The sequence below is a fragment of the Limulus polyphemus genome, unplaced genomic scaffold (assembly GCF_000517525.1).
Source record: "Limulus polyphemus unplaced genomic scaffold, Limulus_polyphemus-2.1.2 Scaffold78, whole genome shotgun sequence".
Taxonomy (NCBI): domain Eukaryota; kingdom Metazoa; phylum Arthropoda; class Merostomata; order Xiphosura; family Limulidae; genus Limulus; species Limulus polyphemus.
In genome coordinates, this window is record NW_013665688.1 from 307,337 (window position 1) to 326,691 (window position 19,355).

The following is a 19,355-nucleotide window of genomic DNA, read 5'->3' on the forward strand; positions in this document are numbered from 1 at the left end:
CGCAGATAGCCCTCGTGTAGCTTTGCGCGAAATTCCAAACCAAACAAGCTAATTTCAGCAATTATTTGTTACCTTTGCAACCCCTCATCATCATTCGATACCTGGTACCATTTTAAAGTAAAATGTATATATTTTCATAGAGGTCTGAGTGTAAATCTGTACTCGCACACCTACCTGTAAACACTTTATGGAACTTTTTGTAACATCAACATACATAAGAAAACACAGAATTAAAAACTCTACCTAAAATTGGGATTTTAGAATTTGTCGTTTTTAGGTTTGAAAATATGTGAATACATGTATGTATTTTAGTTGTAGAATTCGTATTTAGTCATAAAAGTATTATAAGTATTGGGTTTAGTCAAACTAGTAAAAAATAAAAGGGGGAGAAAAGCCACAATTTGAGAAATAGAAATAATGAATTTATGAAGCTTGGCATTTCGTGTGTTTGTGTTGGTGCCATAATGAAATTATGTTGTGGTATATCTAAATTTTGTAATTTAAATGGACAATTGCACCAAAGCATCGAGTAAGGTGGAAACAATCTTTGAGGGTTGGTGTTCATAACACTCTTTAGCATGTGTGCTGTGCAGTTCTTTTGTCAACGCTTTAGTTGTGGTTTGATGCATTTGAACAAGCTCAGGAGTTTCAGAGAGTGACAAACATAGAACCAGCGACAGGGGAACATCTCTACAGTATCCAGAAAAATGCTGCCTCAGACTTATTCTGTCTTGGCGTTAGGTCCCTTGGCACAGACGTAGCAGTCTTTTGTGTTCATTTCTCCACATGACTGAATGCGAAGACATGGTTCGCAACGTATGTAAAGGATAAATCTCGATATATTCCAATATATAATATTGCAAACAGCTTGAACTAGGAGGTCCACACTCTTATCGCTACACAAAATGCGTAGACAGACTGTTACTAAACCAGTGGCGTCCTGACTGTAGGAAAGACAAAACCTCTGAAATGTGTTCAGCTAAACATCCAAGACTGTCTGGCATTCGCAGAACTGGGGGGAAAAAATGTCACTAGAAGCGAAGAAACGAGAAAAACTTGCAACAAAATAATTTACAAAATGTGTGATGCAGACTTTGTAGGATCCGCCGTGAATTAAATAGGGTACAAGGTCTTCTGCAGAAAAACAGGCCAAGAATAAGCATCTTTTCCCCCTTCCCTTCCGTACTCTGTCATGATCACCACCTTAATCGATCAAATTACCAGATATCTGTCTGAGAAAAAAAAAATGGCACTTCAAGCCAATCCATCCTGTCCATCACCCATCGGAAATGGGTGGGAACAGAAGGATACATAATGTAGTCTACACTAATGACACAAGATCCTGCACTGAACGCACTTGTAGAAGTAATAGCGTGCGTTTGAAAATAAAATTGTTTTATTTTGTTTGAAGTTAAACACGAACTACACAATAAGCTATCTGTGCTCTGCCCTCCACGGTATCGAAACCCGGTTTCTAGAGTTCTAAGTCCGCAGACATATGAAAAAAAATTAAATAATTAAAATCACAATGATGAATATATATAACATATGACAAAACCCCGTGTTTTTTCTTTTCCTGCACATATACAGTAGGGTCATTAAATGTTGCATAACTTGACTTAAAGTTTACATATATAGTGAGACATGGTATCAAAATACTTCTGAGACTTCACTCCTTCATACGGTACCATAGAAGTAATCTTGTTGGGATAGAGGTTCCAAACTAAATGTATTGTTTGCTTATTATTATTAAGCGCAACGTTACACAATGAGCTTTCTGCGTTATGTCCACTGCGAGTATCGAAATCCGATTTTTAGCGTTATAAGCTTATCGTGGGAGTCACTAAAAGTATTAGCAATATTACTACCATATATACTGTTTTCAAGGAATAGTATATCAAGCAAATGTCAGTTTTTTATGTGTTTCTAAGTAACTTTTTATTTTCTGTCTTTAATGATTGTTTCATTAATAATGTTGGTTAAATTCTTTAACTTATATATAATATTTTTACTCTTTCGGAGCTATTATTTTGCATTGTTAGCCTTGTATACTGATTTAAGGCGAACTTAAATCTCTTAAGTTGGCAAAACTCCATGAGATATTATTAGGATTACAGTCATAAATATCGCTAACAGCTATGGTACCCAATTCATGAATCAGCGCATTCTAATCGTTGCAAGTAGGAACGGTGTGTTAAATTACCGATATATATTACATGGTTAACTTTCAGTTCTGATCTATTTTAGTAAACTGCTTTGATTACACGTTAATGATGACATTTGATAAATAAACGTATTCATTAGGCTAACAACTAAGAAATTATAATAATTCTGAATAAAAACTAAAAATATTGTTATTAGTCAACTATTATTAAAAATATTGTTATTAGTCAACTATTATCAAAAATATCTATTTCAAACCAATTTCTTATTTTTATGTCTGATATTTTGCACAACTTGCAATAAACGAGAGTATTTTCCTTTTAATGTAGACATTGTTATAAGACTAAAGTATAATGGTTTTAGCATTATGATTTAAATGAAGTTTTAAAATATTTAATAATACATATTAGAAATTGTTGCACAAATTAAGTTATATTGTTAGAGAATATTTGTTAAAAACTTTCAAAAACTGTTATAACAAATGTCTACTTTTGTTTCAATATAGGTTATTTCAATTAAACTATGTCTATTTTGGTGCGAACACATTTAAAGGTCATTTTTTTGTAACTAGCATATGTTTAAATTTATTTATGCAATTGAGCTTTTTTTTTAACGTTGCAATTATCAGGCAGGGCACCTGTCTGCAGTTGTATTTCTAAATTGTTGGAATTTGATGGGAAAGTGCAATTTTTTATTCGTTTGATAATAATAAACAATCTAATCATCTTAGATTTTATGTTCTTCGCGTAATTACGGGAATGGTAAACTAATTGAGACGTTGCATGCTTGAGCACCCATGATCTTAATTTTAGTTTATTGTTTCTTACACAAGTGGGGCTTGCAAATAGAGATTGAATTTGTGGACCCTACATTTGCAAATACGTCTCTTAACAAGATTCGTTTTACAAGTGAGGTTTGCAAATACAGATTAAACTTGTGTCCCTATAGCTACATGGACCTTATATTTGTAGATACGTCTCTTACCAAGATTCGTTTTAATCTTCCCACATTTTACTTCGCGACCTTTTTTTACACACCACGTTTTTTTGTTATTGTTGTTTTTTGGCCTTGTTATCTAAAAGTTATTCTATACTAGCAGAGATTAGTATCGTTCTTGTAACAGAATTTCTTTAAATACAGGATTTCTAGAATAATACAGAAAAATCTGATCATATACACTTAAATTTATAAATCCACTAATCCTAGGACTAACATTAGATAAACCTTTATTAAGTACAACCTATATTCGATAAAAAGATAAATTAACCCTAACTTGTGTACGTTTGTTTGCTTTAGTTTAGTTAGAGCAAAATATTTCCGTTCTTAATACTATCAATAAATAAACTTATAATGTTATTCTTCGCTCTAGCGTTAGATCTTTTTAAAAACTTTGATAAGCTTTTAATGTGTTGTTTTATAAATGTCTACTAAAATACATTTACATCCGCCGTTTACTTAAATCCGTTGAAATTAAGTGTGCGCCCCCCAGTGGTACAGCGGTATGTCTGCGGACTTACAACGCTAGAATCCGGGTTTCGATACCCGTGGTGGGCAGAGCACAGATAGCCCTTGTGTAGCTTTGTGCATAATTAAAAACAAACAAACAAACAATTAAGTGTGCATGCATGCGCATTTAGATAGTAATGTGTGCGCGCATTTTTAAGATAGACAAAAACTGAGTATTATTATAATAAATATAATTCTGAAGCTTTTCTTTAAGACACTGCCCAAAAGAGTCTCTGTTGTCGATATTGAAACTAAATCTAGAAACGATACATTGTAAGAAGATAAACTAGATGAAAACGCGCCTTAAAAAGGCTTATCGTATTACTGCATCAATTGTTTTTATGTTGACACTGGTTCTTTTTTCCCCAGAAGTTGGCCGAAGGCCGCCTGCAGGGGTCACCTGTTTTTACCATTCGCCCCACTATACACTAGTATGTTGCCTGTCGGTCAATTAGTCATAGACACTAAAACGACGTCACATAAGAAAAGATTAACGTCACAATTTGTACCTGTTATGACGTCAGTAAAACGTGAGCATGCCATGAATCAGGAGAAGAATTATGCACTCTGTAGGCCACAACAAAGCATGACATATGAACTTCAAAAGCAAGAAATACAAATATTTGTTACTCTTAATTTTGGTTTATTTACTCTTGAAAAAAAAAACACTTTCGGAGACCCAGCGAAAGTACATCTACTACTAAATGGTACACAGATTTGCAATATGTATTTACACTCAATGTTCTTTTCTTTATTCAAAATTTATTAGACTTTAAGATTATCTAAAGACTTAAAGATGTATATATATTTATTATTTTCTGACTTATTTTTTTTTTGAAAAACGACGAATATCGTTGTTTTTAAATAACACCATCATAATTACAGCAACATTTGAAATTTCCTTAGCTCTAATGGTTCTAAGATTTACTCATGATACATATGCAGATATATACACCTCGCTGTTAATAAAATAATTATGAAGTTAATTCTACTTCCAAGCTATGCTATCTGATTGCAAGTCGTCTAATAATCAGTTGTTTATATAGACAGATAGATCTGTAAAGACAGATTCTCTGTTAAGTTTAATGTTTCTGGCTTACAGATCCTCCAGAGTTATTTCTTCAGTTAGACAAGCAAGGCGACGTTCGAGAAGGAGAAGAAGTTAAATTTGAATGCAAAGTTCAAGCTAGTCCACTTGTCAAAGATGTTACTTGGGAGTTTGATAGAAAAGAATTTTCACTGAGTCCTGCGGCTGCAGCATCTACAACATACAATAGAACGCTCGTCATACATGAAGCTAGCCGAGCTCACAGAGGGCGCTACAGGTGTTCCGCCAGTAACCCCGAAGGTCTTGGTTTCAGCAACGAAATATACATGACAGTTAAGTGTAAGTTCCTTTACTGTAATCTAAAAATTGAAATTGAATATAAATGTTTAGATATATTTAATGAAAATATTCAAGTTACAAATGGCTATATGAAATGTATAGGAAGGAATGCTAAAAATAAAGTCTTAATACTGATGCATCAAAAAAGTACAACCTCCGCCTCGTAGTTTTTCATTTTTTCAGTAACAAACCAAAAAAATATAAATCGAACACTTCTTCACCCTAAAAATGCAGGTCTAAATGCCTAGATAGTTTTTTTTAGGTCACTTTGTTGTCGAGGTTTGACAATTTAATCAAAATCCCTATTGGCTTTCATTAAAATCAAAATGGTTGACCTTCAGTGTGACCTTGACCTTTTATATTGAATTATATTGCTAAGGGCACACAGGCTGAAAACAATACACCCACTGTCGTGCTGGAGTAATAGAGTAAATATATACAGCAAATAAAATTTTCAAATGGACTATTTATTATGTTTTTAGGTTTCAAAAACGAATATAAAATAAAAGTTAAGTAACGCCCTCCACATACGTTTTTACAAGAAATTCGTTTATCAAGAATGATAAAATGAAACAAATCGTATACTATCCACACACATATATCTAATGCGTTTTCAGTTACGCTCTATCGTTGTGATTTAAAAAAAAACACGCGAAATTACTATCACTTCTTAGCGAGACAACTTACTTGTTCTTCCTTTTTCTGAGCTCCCAGTGGCATGTCTGCGGACTTACAATTCTAGAAACCGGGTTCCGATACCCGTGGTGGACAGATAACAGATAGCCCATTATGTAGCTTTGTGCTTAATTACAAAAAAACAATCTATATATTTATTAATATTATTTTACATATTACAGTTCATACTCTATACAATATAGCCTAGGGTTAGCGTCGTATGAAGACTCTCACTATAGACAAGTGTTAATCCAGTCTTTAAGATACTTGTATAATTAAGATAATATTTAGTCTTGCTGTGACATTGTTTCTATAACTGCGCGTTAAACTTCAGTAATCTCTTGTTCAGTGCCTTAACCAAACGATAATCGCGCATACCAGGCTCAAGGCTCATCCACAATGGACGTAAGCGAATAATTTGGAAGTACTACAGTCCAATGGGAGTATCCACACCAGCAGAGAGCGACGCGAGGAGCATCGCTTTATAAAATTCTCGCTTTGCTAAAATAGAACCCGTCCCTATTTTTAATTTTTTTTCCTTGTCGCGCGATTTTCATTTTGTTGAAAATATCAGTTTAACCATAGGCCACTACTATTTCGAACATCAAAGCTCTTGTTGTTAAAAAACGATCTGTTTTGTAATGGGGCAGTCCGTCTCTAGCATGTCTAATAGAAATGTACGAGCAGAGCCATATATTTATTTCCGGTCTTTGGGGAGGTTTCCAATTCACATCTGGTGTGGAATGACATTCGGCAACGTCGCTCGCATTACTCGCGTCCAGTGTGGATGAGCCTTCACGCTTTTTCACACAGTTCACAGATATTGAAAACAAATATTTTATAGGTTAGCATGTTGTGGATTACAAGAAAATTTCATCAGATATATTCTGGTTCCTTACTGTATTTATTAAAAGTAATCGGTAGAGTGACTTCCTTCCTCGTATACGGTACGCTCGATTGAAATTGAATTCCAAATTGTCTCAGTTCAGCCTCAGGTTTCACCTTCATAACTGATAACAAACGTTACATAGCCAGGACAAGGACGACTAGATTATTGATAGAGGCTCATTATTGTTCTAAAGTACTTTTAAACGAAGAAAATTTGGCAGGCCTAAGGCAACACGGTTTTTCATCAAATCAAAATATTTGAATCTGAGATTTAGGAAATGAAAGAGAAAAAGGAACCATGTGTGTCAAAAACAAGCATGATTTATTTCGATTTTATTAGTCCGCATGTAAAACATCTTAAATTAGATTATTCCAGGACAAATAAAGTTTTAGAATTTGTATGATTATGTCGTGGAGGTTTCAAAACCAAATCACTTTAACCCTCAAGGTATTGACTTGTTTTATGTCGTTCACTACCGGTGGGATCCACATACTGCATCATATTGCGTAATTTTATGTTTTTGCCTCAGTGTAAATAATTGTTCAACAAGATTTGGTGAAATCACTTATGTTCTATAGAAAAATACTTAGAGGATCACAATAGTAATTAGCAATTGTTTCATTTTTAGTGTAAGTCATGTGTTATTAGGGACTGTGTAACCTACAAAGTCATGATCTACAAACAATATGGTGCATAAGTAGTTTAAAAATATATAGCTAAAATACTGAATATCTTTTCACTCACTTGAGTTTATCATTTTAAAAAAATAAGTGTATAGTCAACATTTCTCGAAATAAATTACCTGTATGGATCCAGCAAGATTTTTGTGTGCATAAAATATTGGAAATAATTATGAAAACAGACGGGTAATACACATACATGAGTCACAAATATTGAGGAAATGCAAGTAAACTGCCAATTTATTGTTAGTCCAATACGTTCATTATAACATAATATACCAAAGAAAAGCGATTAAATTGTATATTGCATTAGTATTTTGTATTTTATCTAAACAGAACATTACACATTGTTTCTATACCACCTTAAATTTAAGAATACAAGATTTCAAAGTATTGTTCTGTATTACTCCCTACCATTAGTATTTTGTATTTTATCTAAACAGAACATTACACATTGTTTCTATACTACCTTAAATTTAAGAATACAAGATTTCAAAGTATTGTTCTGTATGACTCCCTACCATTAGTATTTTGTATTTTATCTAAACAGAACATTACACGTTGTTTCAATACTACCTTAAATTTAAGAATACAAGGTTGCGAAATATTGTTCTAGATGTTCCGTATGACTCCCTACATGTTAATTAAGTTGTTTATTTCCGTTTGACCTTTACATATTCCACATAAACCCACACAGTCTTAATAACAGATGACAGTTATTCACAGTGTAAACTATAAGCACGTGAATCTACTCTGGTGCAGTTCATTTTCATCCAATAGATGGGAATAAATCGCATGGTATTTGTATTTTGTTCACCGTTTCCGTAATTAATTCTAATACTGTATATTCATACCTTTCTTAGTTTTCAAACTGTATAAGGCGTATAACACCGGAGTTGGATAAATTTGTCCCCTTTTAAACAGCAAGTTACATCGCTATATGAATCGTAATACGTTTAAGCACTTTATCTACAACTGCACAGCTGATGATGAGTTTATAGAAGAAACAGTCTATCATAACATTTCTAATATATTTTATGAAGTGTATAAGTTATAGATTAAAACCATGGGTCGTCAGGTCAGATGAGTTGTAACATTAAAGTTTTACGTTAAAACACTTTATACTTAATTTGTTTGAGAAATATCAACATCAGTTAGAAAGAAGATGAAATACCATTATACATTTTTAATACTGATCCAGTGATATTGTGATCAGTACCGGTTTTACTGTAGTCTGAAGAATCAATAAATTAAAAATCAAGGCTTAAATAGTTATGTTCTATTTTCATATCTTATTATCAACTTGATATCCACTCTTAGATGCGCCTACTTGTCGGGATCAAAGACGGTCGTACGGAGTAGCTATTGGTGAAACTGTGCGAGTCAGCTGTACACTAGATGCTGATCCACAGGACATCGCATTTCGTTGGCGGTTAACTACTTCTGCAAAGCGGTTTGAAGACATAGACTACATTAGCAACCAGTCACAGAGTTTTGCTATTTACGTCCCGAAGACAAGGAACGACTATGGCACAATGGAATGTTGGGGAGCCAACAGTGCCGGCGTTCAGAAAGCCAGTTGTTCTTTCAACATTGTTCCAGCTGGTAACTAAAATGGTTGTTGATGTACAGTGTATCGTATAAAAAAAAATGTAATGCCATGTTAATAAGCTAAACTTTATTTTCTTTTAACGAACAAAATAAATGACCAAATATAGTCAGCCTTTTAAACATAATAAATAGAACCGTGTTATGTGTTAATATGTGGATAATGTATTACAGAAATCTTAATACGCACACAACATAAATTTTCATTGTTATACAACGTAGCAATATGTTTAAACATTTATAATCCAAGCCAACATTGCGTGCTTAGGTAATCACTACATGCTGCAACATGCATATCAGCGTTTAAAGCAGAATACCTTCTTGCCACATTTAACACCATTCACAAACCATCGCCTCCAGAGACCAACTCTATTCACAAAGATTATAAACTCATTAAGAGTAACCAGTCTTCAGCCTTGTCAGGAAATTCTGTAAATATATAGTGCTGCATTTCTGTTAGTCTTAACGAGGAGTCTATATTTTCGGTATTTATATATTGCCTTTTATCATTTTATTGTATTATTTATTCTTGCTTTTTTGTAAGATTTTACAAAATGCTAATGGAAAGAATGTTGCTAAACGTTAAAGATGTATTAAAACATTTAAAAATCTATGTTCTGGTTATTATAAAAATAGCATATATTGCTTTATTTAGTTTTCTTATAACATATATATATATATATATTGCTCTTTATGTTATTGTTAGCTGAAAATCATATTTTCATAAAATAAAAAAAACTCGACATTCTACAAGTTTGCTACCCATTAATTTCGCTGTCGATAGTTTAATTTAATCACTTTTTACCTAGATAGAATAGCATTTCTTAATGTTTCGTCAATGAAAAAAACTAATTAAGTGATACATAAAAACCCCTCCCATTAATTAATTGAGCTCTCGTTTAGGAATAATGTGAAGTATTTTGAAGAAATGAAGCGATCCCTTATTGTAAATAATTTCATAGCAAGATATTTTAAACATTTTACACAAATGTCAAATATCTTCAAGAAAGGTTTACTTAGCAAGATTAAAATGAAAAAGGAGTTTATGAGATAAATCTCACTATTTTCATCAGAGGTTATGTGATTACTAGGATCTTAAAATGATTGTATTATTGTCTCTAGTTTAAACCTATAGATTCGTGTATTGATTAGGCAAACGCTATGCCATTGAAATACTGGAGGGACGGCAAGAGTCTTTTTTAAACATTTAATATATTTTTGACAAGACTTCTGCTTTCCATAGAGAATCATGTTATGTTATTTATCTCATACACACACACACACGAGTGCACATGCACACACTAGAAACAGAGTAAGCAACCTTAATGTAATTCGTTTTGCTTGATAACTCTGCACTTTAGTTGATAGTCAAATCTCTAAGAGCACAAAACAACTTAAACAAAACGCTGATATGAAAATAAAAACAACGAAGAGAATAAAACTGAAATATTTTAGGTAATTTTAGTCATAAAAAATATTTCTTTTGTTATATGCTTTGAATTATTTTGTATGATTTAATTCGCTTTAACTAGCGAATATCGAACCAAATTTAATCAATAATACTTTTACCACAACTTAATTTATTATGTTTAATGTGTTAAAATAGTAGTTACTTTTTTATCTCAACTACCTATCATATTCAATTTTATAATATCACAGAAAATCGAAATTAGGTTAAAAAAACATGATATAAAACCTACACAGAAATATTTAAATGTTATATATTTTTTGTAATTATAACCTTATATATTGATTTTGTCTTACGAAAATGGCATGGCTCTGTGTATTATATGTATACGTAGCCTTACTCTACAGCTTGTCTTATTACGTAGAAGTGCTTGGACAATGTTATTTTCTGTCAGACAGAAGAAATATGAAAGTTTTATCTTTTCAAGCATGTGTGTTTATTCTTGTAGTTTAAGAAACTTTAGGAAACTGTTCTATGCTCCTCTTATTGTCTGACATAGAGCCTGATAACTGTGAATAAAAACAATTTATTCAAGCTAACTGCTTGTGAACTATTTGACTGAAACTATTTCCCTGACTCAAAATCTTAAAAAAGTATTTAATTGAAACTATTTATATTAACTAATTTTTAAGCACTGTATAACCTAAACTATTTATATGAGCTAATTTTTTGAGCACTGGCTAACCTCAACTATTTATCGAGTTAATTTTTTAGATCTGTGTAACCGGAACTATTTGTCAGAGATAGTGTTTTGAGAACTGTGTAAATAAAACTAGCCGTCTGAGCTATTTTTTTAGAACAGTGTTGACGAAACCAATAGTTTGGAATCAACCAAATAAGCTGTGCGTATCAATATTGTTAGTCTGACCCATAAACACCTTAGTTTGAATACTATCAACTGAAATCACCTGTATGAAACCTTACTCCAATAGAGGTGTATGTAAGAAAAATACATCGTTTGGAAAATATGATATGATAAACAACATTTCCATCTTTGCTTCAATATAGTATTGATACCTGGAAAATTCATGGTTTTCTAAACGCTTTGCGGCTGAATCAATATTTGTCAAAAAAAAAACAACTGTACATTTTTGTAACACAACAATAATAGAAAACATTAATAAACGGGTAAAAAAAGTTCACGGGTATTTAATTAGGATAGAATGATGACTTTCAAATCCAATACTTTTCAAAACTTAAGAAGTTACTATAATTTTATGTAATTAGGCATAGTATGTTGACTATTTATTCGTTCACAGGGCCACCAGAGTCTGTGAAAAACTGTTCTGTGCTGAATCAGACGGAACAAACTATCTTTGTCCAGTGCCTTCAGGGATATGACGGTGGCTTGCCCCAAAGTTTCACAATTGAAGCTTATAGTTTGGAAAATGGAAATATGCTAGCTAACATAACCATCTCAACTGAACCACAATTTTCCGTCTCACAACTCCCAGTAAACACAGCTATACGCTTTCTAGTGTTAGCATCTAACGCCAGAGGGCGAAGCCCTCCTGCAGTACTGACAGCACACACTCTCCGGTCACCAGAAAAATTAACTGTGCGAGGTAAGGTCAATTACAGTACTTTTTGTTTTCCAAGTTATGAAATATGTCACTAGTGAATCCTATTTATATTTGTCAATACAATCATCATTTTAACCTGTACTTCTAGCGATATTATTCAGTTTCTGTTAAAATATTTTTTTAGGAATTTTCACTACGATATTAATTGTACTTAATACTTGCTTTTGACCTCTTTAACGAAGCAGTTTTAGAATACTGAACAGTGTTAATACATTGATAATGTTAATTTCAAATCTAAACTATTCAACAAAATTATAAAATCCGCATTTTTGCTTTAAGTTTTAAATTAGCGATCCATTCAATGTCCGTGATGACATGACAGTTGTAGACAGGATCGTGGGATTATTGTGATTCTATCTACCTGTTGTTTACAGTTATATGCTTTGATGGCAATAGCTTCCTTGATTTTTTTGTTGTTGTTGCTTTTTGCGTATTGAAGTCCATCAGATCATTGTTTATTGTTGGATACTGTAAGTTACTGCTAATGTATTAGTGACATCGCTTTTTATGTCTCTTTGGTGCACTTTTAAAACAGTGGTGCACAACATACGTTTATTGCTTTCATCCGGCCCTTAAGAATTTTAAAATCATAAACGAAAAACGGCCCCTCTTAAAAGAAATAAATGTTCTGTTATTTATTAATGAACTACAGACTGTTGTTAAGTTTTGTTTTTTTCATAAAGTGTGTTAAAATTACCCCAAGTGTTAAAAGTCACAGTTGTTTGCGGATTCTTCTTGATTATTCGTTAAAAATAAATACAACATCCAGAACATTTATATTTAATGTAACTTATTTTTTTCTTCAGTAACATTCCACAGACTATATTCGTTAAAAGGCCTAATTCACGAATAATATTAAATATTTCCAAAATATATGGTAAACTTTGTCTCACAGGTTTCGGCCCTTGGCCACTTGGCTTTTTGTAGATCTGGCCACTTCTAAAATCAGGTTGTTCACTGCAGTTTTTGATTCTCTTGAAGCGGTAAATATGTCTCACCAGTTTGTCATCTACAGCATTCACTTAGTGTCCTGCAAGAAACTTTTATTGTAAATGGTTTGGGGACCAGTGTTTGGTTCAGTTAAGCAATTCAAATAAAATGTAAGTAATTTTAAAACCTACTTTTATGTTAAATCTATAGAAATTTCATAGTACTGTCTGTTGTATGTCCATGTAACCACTTTGCACGGTGTAGATGGATCTTCACCAAATTTGGTATATAGGTTCATTAGGTCCATGGGAAGATACATACAAATTTTCATTTTTGCATTTAGCATATTGCAAACTTTATGGCCGTTTTTGCGTTCTTTACAATTACATATAAGGGAAGCAATTTTTCATGTCCTAACATAACCTTTCATTAATCATGAATTTACATAACTTCCGTTTAGGGGATGGGTATTCCAGCTAGTGGTTTAATATTATTTTACGTTTTTCCCACATTCTGGAATATAAAAGGGGAACGCCTTCTTTCTACCATAATTATCTGCCATCCAGTGGCCTATCTGTACTTAATAGCATTTTATAGCTGTTGTCAAATTATCTCAGTTAAAGTTTAATTTTTATTACGTAAAATCTTCTAAAAATTTCGATATTACGAGCACGTGGGTTAAACGACTAGGTCAGAGACTCCTAGAATTCATGTATGGCCGTTCTTAATTTTGAGAAGGAAACCAGCCGGCAACACTCGCTTCAGTATAGCCTGTGTCTCACTCTTTGAACCAATTCCCAGCCCCACATATTAACCATTAGACCCAGACATCCATCAAGTGAATGGCTGATAAGCTCACTTTGGATATAGAGACGAGTTTCATTCTCCTATGGTAGTTAAAACAAAAAATGTATAGGACTGGGATTTCAGATCTTCATCAGATTTCACGAAGACATAGCTAGAAGTTCGAAAAGTTGTCTTCAAAAAACCATTATTGAATAAAGCTCTTTACGCTATGCAACTAGAATAATTACCAGCCACATAAAACATATTTTAGACAACAGTGATAAACAAAACAAATGTAAATTATAAACGTAACAAAAATTAAAACAATTGTTCGAATCTCTGTATTTAAGAAGCTGTTTAGAGATTTATGTGGACCTATGTGAAAGTAGAGCCTTTGCAATGATGTCTATCAGATCTGTTAATTTGCTTATGGTGGGTTCACGGTGAATTACAGATCGTTCAACGGTGTAGTTTCGTATTGATTGGACATAAAACTAAAAAAATATGTCACAAGCTTTTCCAGAAAGGACGTTTGTATTATGATATTATCAAATGATGTAGAACTGAAAACACATTTCACAGATGAAAGATGGTAATACTCTTTATGAAAATAATAACTTTGTTGAGCGTTTAGAATAAGCACAGTTCCGAAAACACATTTCATTTCGATATGGAGTATCCCGTTCAATCACAAAATGAAGGTATTATGACTATGAAACTGAACTCCCTGACTCATCGCGATAAAGCTGAAAATATCGCCTTACTTCTGATATTGGCTGATATTCGCAAGATAATAAACACGGATTTGAAGTTGACGAAGGCTCACAAATTTTTAGCCACATCTCAGAATCAATGATGGTTGCCATGAGGAAGATGAATGAAGAATCACTGCAATCCCATTCGACCATATTATTCCTGTAAAAACTCCTGATTCAGTTCCAATGAAATTCCTTGCCTTTTTTTTTCTGTTTAAATGTGGTTTTAGAAGCCAAAATTGGCATACAAAGAAGTGTTTTATGTGTATGGAAAGTGTGTCAAGGTATGTAGTCTAAACTTATTCTTGCCGTCTTTTACATAAGCTTGTTACATATGAAATTGTGGTGTGGGAAATTTGTGTAATCATGATAATCAGACTGAACACAAACGACAACAGAAGTAGTAGTTTGAAAGGAAACACAAAACCTGGAACGTTATTTTTTTTATGTGCGATTAACTTTTAATGTAACGTTTACCACATATCGGCCGATATTCTTCTCGCATAGTTCTCAAATTAAAGAATATTTAAAGAACTAACTGATATTGATAAAGTAAAAAATAATAATATTCAGGTAAAATAATATATAAGAGCAAATAAAACTGTAACAAATATAATATTGCCAGCAGTTGCAACTTAGGCCTATAATATAGTCGAGTAGGTTTTGTTTTATGCTCCAAAAGTATTAAAGAGACAAAATTTTTGAACGAACAACAGAGTTGAATATTATAATTTGTCTTGAGAGCACAACTTATTAACTAGATGCAGTTAATGAATCGGTTTTATTGATTTTATAATGGCTAACCTGTCGGACTGTGGAGCTAACGATCCGTGGTTCGCATCTTATTACCGCAAAAAAATTTGCGTTTCGCACTTTAAGGGCCCTAGATACATTATATAATTAGCCCGAAAGTTGGCGGTAGGTGTTGTTAACTAATTACCTTTCCTGCAGTCTATAAAAATTAAGGACGGCTAGCGAAATCAACCCTCGAGTTAGCTCTGCGCAAATTCAATAAACAAATTTCTCTTCAGTCGGTGGACGACTTCGTGGAAGATCTTGTTCCATTCTTCAGTCAACATAAAGCCAAAATGACATCAGAATAACGGATTAAGAAGTTAAAGTACTCGTGTCCAAAGAGATCCCACTATTGTTTTATGGAATTCAGATTGGTACGTATTTCTAAATAACTCCTGACCTCAATAGGCATTGTTCTGCTTGACTACGCTCAAGAAATAAAATACAACTATGGCCAGAACCAAGTCTGTACATCTGCCCTTCTTAATCACAAGGACTGATCCTTCCTCACTTTATGAACTATACACTATAAAAAATTATGTTTAAAAGAACACACTTTGTATTCTGTGGAACAAAAGTCCGGTGTTTGAATGACAACAACACTAGTTCAATTTAAAACCAACACAATCATCGTGGGCTAACAAAACAGAACACAAGTATGCTTGCTGATGTACAATCTTTATGCTGAATTTTATACAGTGTTCATAAACATAATAACAACAGTTGTTACTATCAATTACGGTATTTCATAACACAACTTAAAAGTCAAACATTTTATCATAATAACAATATTTGAAAAATTACCTCCGATCGAGCACTTAAAACAAGAACTTAACTAACGAAATATCGATTTTTGTAACTTCAGTAGGGTAGTGTTTTCCATATCATCTTACATAGTAATCTTTTCTTTTTAAGTTTAATGTAGTATACTTAGAATGTTTGTTTGGTCAGCTTGGAATCTCGTATAATTATGATGATGTACATATATATTTCAATACATAATGAGATCTGATATATATCCATGGCCATTTTGAATTACTTTCTAATTACTAGTAATTGTAAAAAGAAACGAAATTATACAATTAGAAAATCAAACGTTAATTTAGAATGTTGCTTTTCAACTATGTAAGGTTCTTTGAGCAATTATATAAACTTGAAGTGATAGATACAAGTATTTGAATGGTTAATTATGAACCTTATCATTTGTTAATTTTAAATTACCGGACTAAATTTACTTCAACATGATAAACATCATTAACTTCTAAAGACACCAAGGCTAAAATGATCACAAAATTTGAACTAATATCAAATGATTTGTGATTCTCCATAATACGATCATATTTATAAAACCAAAAATAAGTAAATGTAAGTTTTAGAAACAATTCCTAGATTATCTAATTACATAAATCCCCAACTACTTTTAAATAGCTTAAACAACTCGGACAATAATAATGAAATTGCCGATGGTAATAAACCTCCCTTTTATTATCAAACATTAGACTAGACACATAATGTTCTATGAGTTTTAAATATCATATTTCATAATCCTTTATTGATAACTCTAGGTATAAGTATCTAATAAATATAACATTGCTGTACATGCTGGAATCATTAAGATTTGTACCAAGGCTATTCAATTGATAAGTTTTGAAATGCCTATGATAGCAGCATTACCTGTATGGAGATCTTATTGTTTAAACGATCTTAATGTTAAATACGTGTGATCATGGTACTCGAGGACATTGTTTATTTTATTTCTGTACTTAATTGGTGAGTTTCTGATAGTTTAACTCATATTTCGTATGTATCTTATTTATTTTTTACATTTAAAAATACATAAATTTAACGGATATTTCGTCTTTAGACAAACCAAATCTCCATTTGTGGAACTTTTTAAACATTTTCTATCTGTGGCGCTCCTGTTGTGGCAAAAGAATGTTACTGTGTTCATGTTATGTAGCTCTTACCCATAGTTTTGTAGACTCACTATTATGTGACTAAATCTCTGCACTTAGGAGCCTCAGGCAGTCACTTAACACATCACTTGATCAATCTAGTTACATATACAAAAATATGTTCGTATAATTTTTGTCAGTTAAGTGTGTTGTTCGTATCCGTTATCTTTCCAAATTACCTTAAATTACACTTACTAGCAGAAATGCCACACTACGGTCGGTTATTTATGCTAGTAATTACTACTCGTAGTATTGATATATCACTGAAAAAAAATTAGAAAAAGTGAACATTTTCTGAAAAAAAAGAAGAATTTTTTTCTAGGAAGTACTGCACGGGAAAAGTGTTCGGACTGAGCTCTTTAGTCATACGCAATTCATTGAATCAAATTGATTCAACGTGCAGAGTTCAAAATTTTCATATATTTTACTGATACAGACTGAAATGTTTTATATATTAAAAATTGTACCGTTTATTGAAAAAATAATAGTTTCTCAGTACTACTTTTAAAAATTAAATCAATAAAGATATAATCAAACTCTCACGTACAGTCTTAGCGAAAGTCGTGTTCTTGTTGTGAAGAGATTACTTTTATTTAAAACTGTGTTCTATCATAAAGAAATGGTTGTTGCACATGCCACAGTTATTTTCTAATTGTCTGAATATTGAATATCCAAAGTGTGAAATTTGTTATGAATTTTTTGTTTGCGGTGCTATTGAATAGAGGGCGCAGGAGTTTTGGTTACATACATAGATGTTGAAATACACGCTACGTCCGTTATGATGAGAAGATGTAAACTTCAAGTGAGAGACAGAAATATTTATGGCCAGGTGGTTAAGACGCTCGACTCGCAATCTGCGGGTCGCGGGTTCGCATCCCCATCCCACCAAACATGCTCGCCCTTTCAGCCGTGGGGGCGTTATAATGTGACGGTCACTCCCACTATTCGTTGGTAAAAGAGTAGCCCAAGAGTTGGCGGTGGGTGGTGATGACTAGCAGTCTTCCCTCTAGTCTTACACTGCTAAATTAGGGACGGCTAGCGCAGATAGCCCTCGTGTAGCTTTGCGCGAAATTCAAAACAAACAAACAAACAAACAGAAATATTTAAATGTATAATTAGCTATCTCTAAAATAATCACAAATTTGCACTTGTGATGTCATATAACATTCTTTATCACTATACACTGTTGAAATACGTTTCCCTTTTGAATTCACCTTCATATTAAAGGAATCTGCTGTATTATTTTCAACAACCAAATGCTAATTGTTATATCGTTCTCGGCCTGCCATCTGCTTCTAGTTTTGCCATCAACATAAAAACAACCTGCATAGTTCGTTTAAAATTACCAGAACCTTAGTTATTATCAAAATGAGCTTTGTGTAAAGAAAGCTGAGTTTGCCGTATTTGACAAAATCCAAAGGTACAGTAGATAACCTACCGTATTTGTCGCCATGTTTGCTAGCTGCTAGTTTCCGATGAATTTAGAATTTTATCCGAAGAAGTAAAAACTAGAACTTGGAAGATTAGTTTAGCTGGCTAAATCATCTCCAGGTCTTACTTTTCATTTCCTTAGGATGGGACGGAAGCCCCATTTCTCTTCATGGCTGACAATCTTCTCTTCGAACGTGTGATAATTTAAGACATTTGTCTAAATTAATTGATAAAAAAAATATTGAAAGTTTCCTACAAACTGCTCGTTGAAGTAAATTTCATGGGAATTATCAGTATGCGAAGAAGAACCAACTAATATCCAAGAGTATTTGCTATTACTTAAGGAATAGACCATTAATTTATTGTTTTATTATTCACGAAGGAAGGTAGGAATATTTTTAATTTCAAGTTAATTTTGTAATTATTTTGACCTTTATATATATGTTGAGTCATGCTAGTGGTGAATATGGGCCCCGAAAGTTGAATCATGCTAGTGGTGAATATGGGCCCCGAAAGTTGAATCATGCCAGTGGTGAATATGGGCCCCGAAACTCAGGTATAAGTGTGAATATGTTTAAATACGACGTTGTTTCCTCGACTGTTGCAGATACTTTATTAATATTTTCAAGTTTTATTAGTAAAGTAAATCAGAAACCTATTTTGTCTGACAAAGAGGTGTGATTTTTATTAAGATAACTTACTGACATACGATTTTGTTTAAAATAATTACATGCGAGTTCCTAT

At 32.7% G+C, this 19,355-nt stretch overlaps 1 protein-coding gene across 2 annotated transcripts in view; it reads left to right on the forward strand.

Annotated features, from left to right (window-relative positions):
• LOC106467241 (nephrin-like) overlaps positions 1–19,355 on the forward strand; it is a 139,452-nt gene that overhangs the window by 108,729 nt on the left and 11,368 nt on the right. For both annotated transcript variants that reach the window (XM_022395976.1, XM_022395971.1), the window contains exons 6-8: positions 4,772–5,056; positions 8,621–8,905; positions 11,636–11,941. In XM_022395976.1, coding sequence (XP_022251684.1) covers positions 4,772–5,056; positions 8,621–8,905; positions 11,636–11,941 — 876 coding nt within the window. The remainder of the gene's footprint in view (positions 1–4,771; positions 5,057–8,620; positions 8,906–11,635; positions 11,942–19,355) is intronic.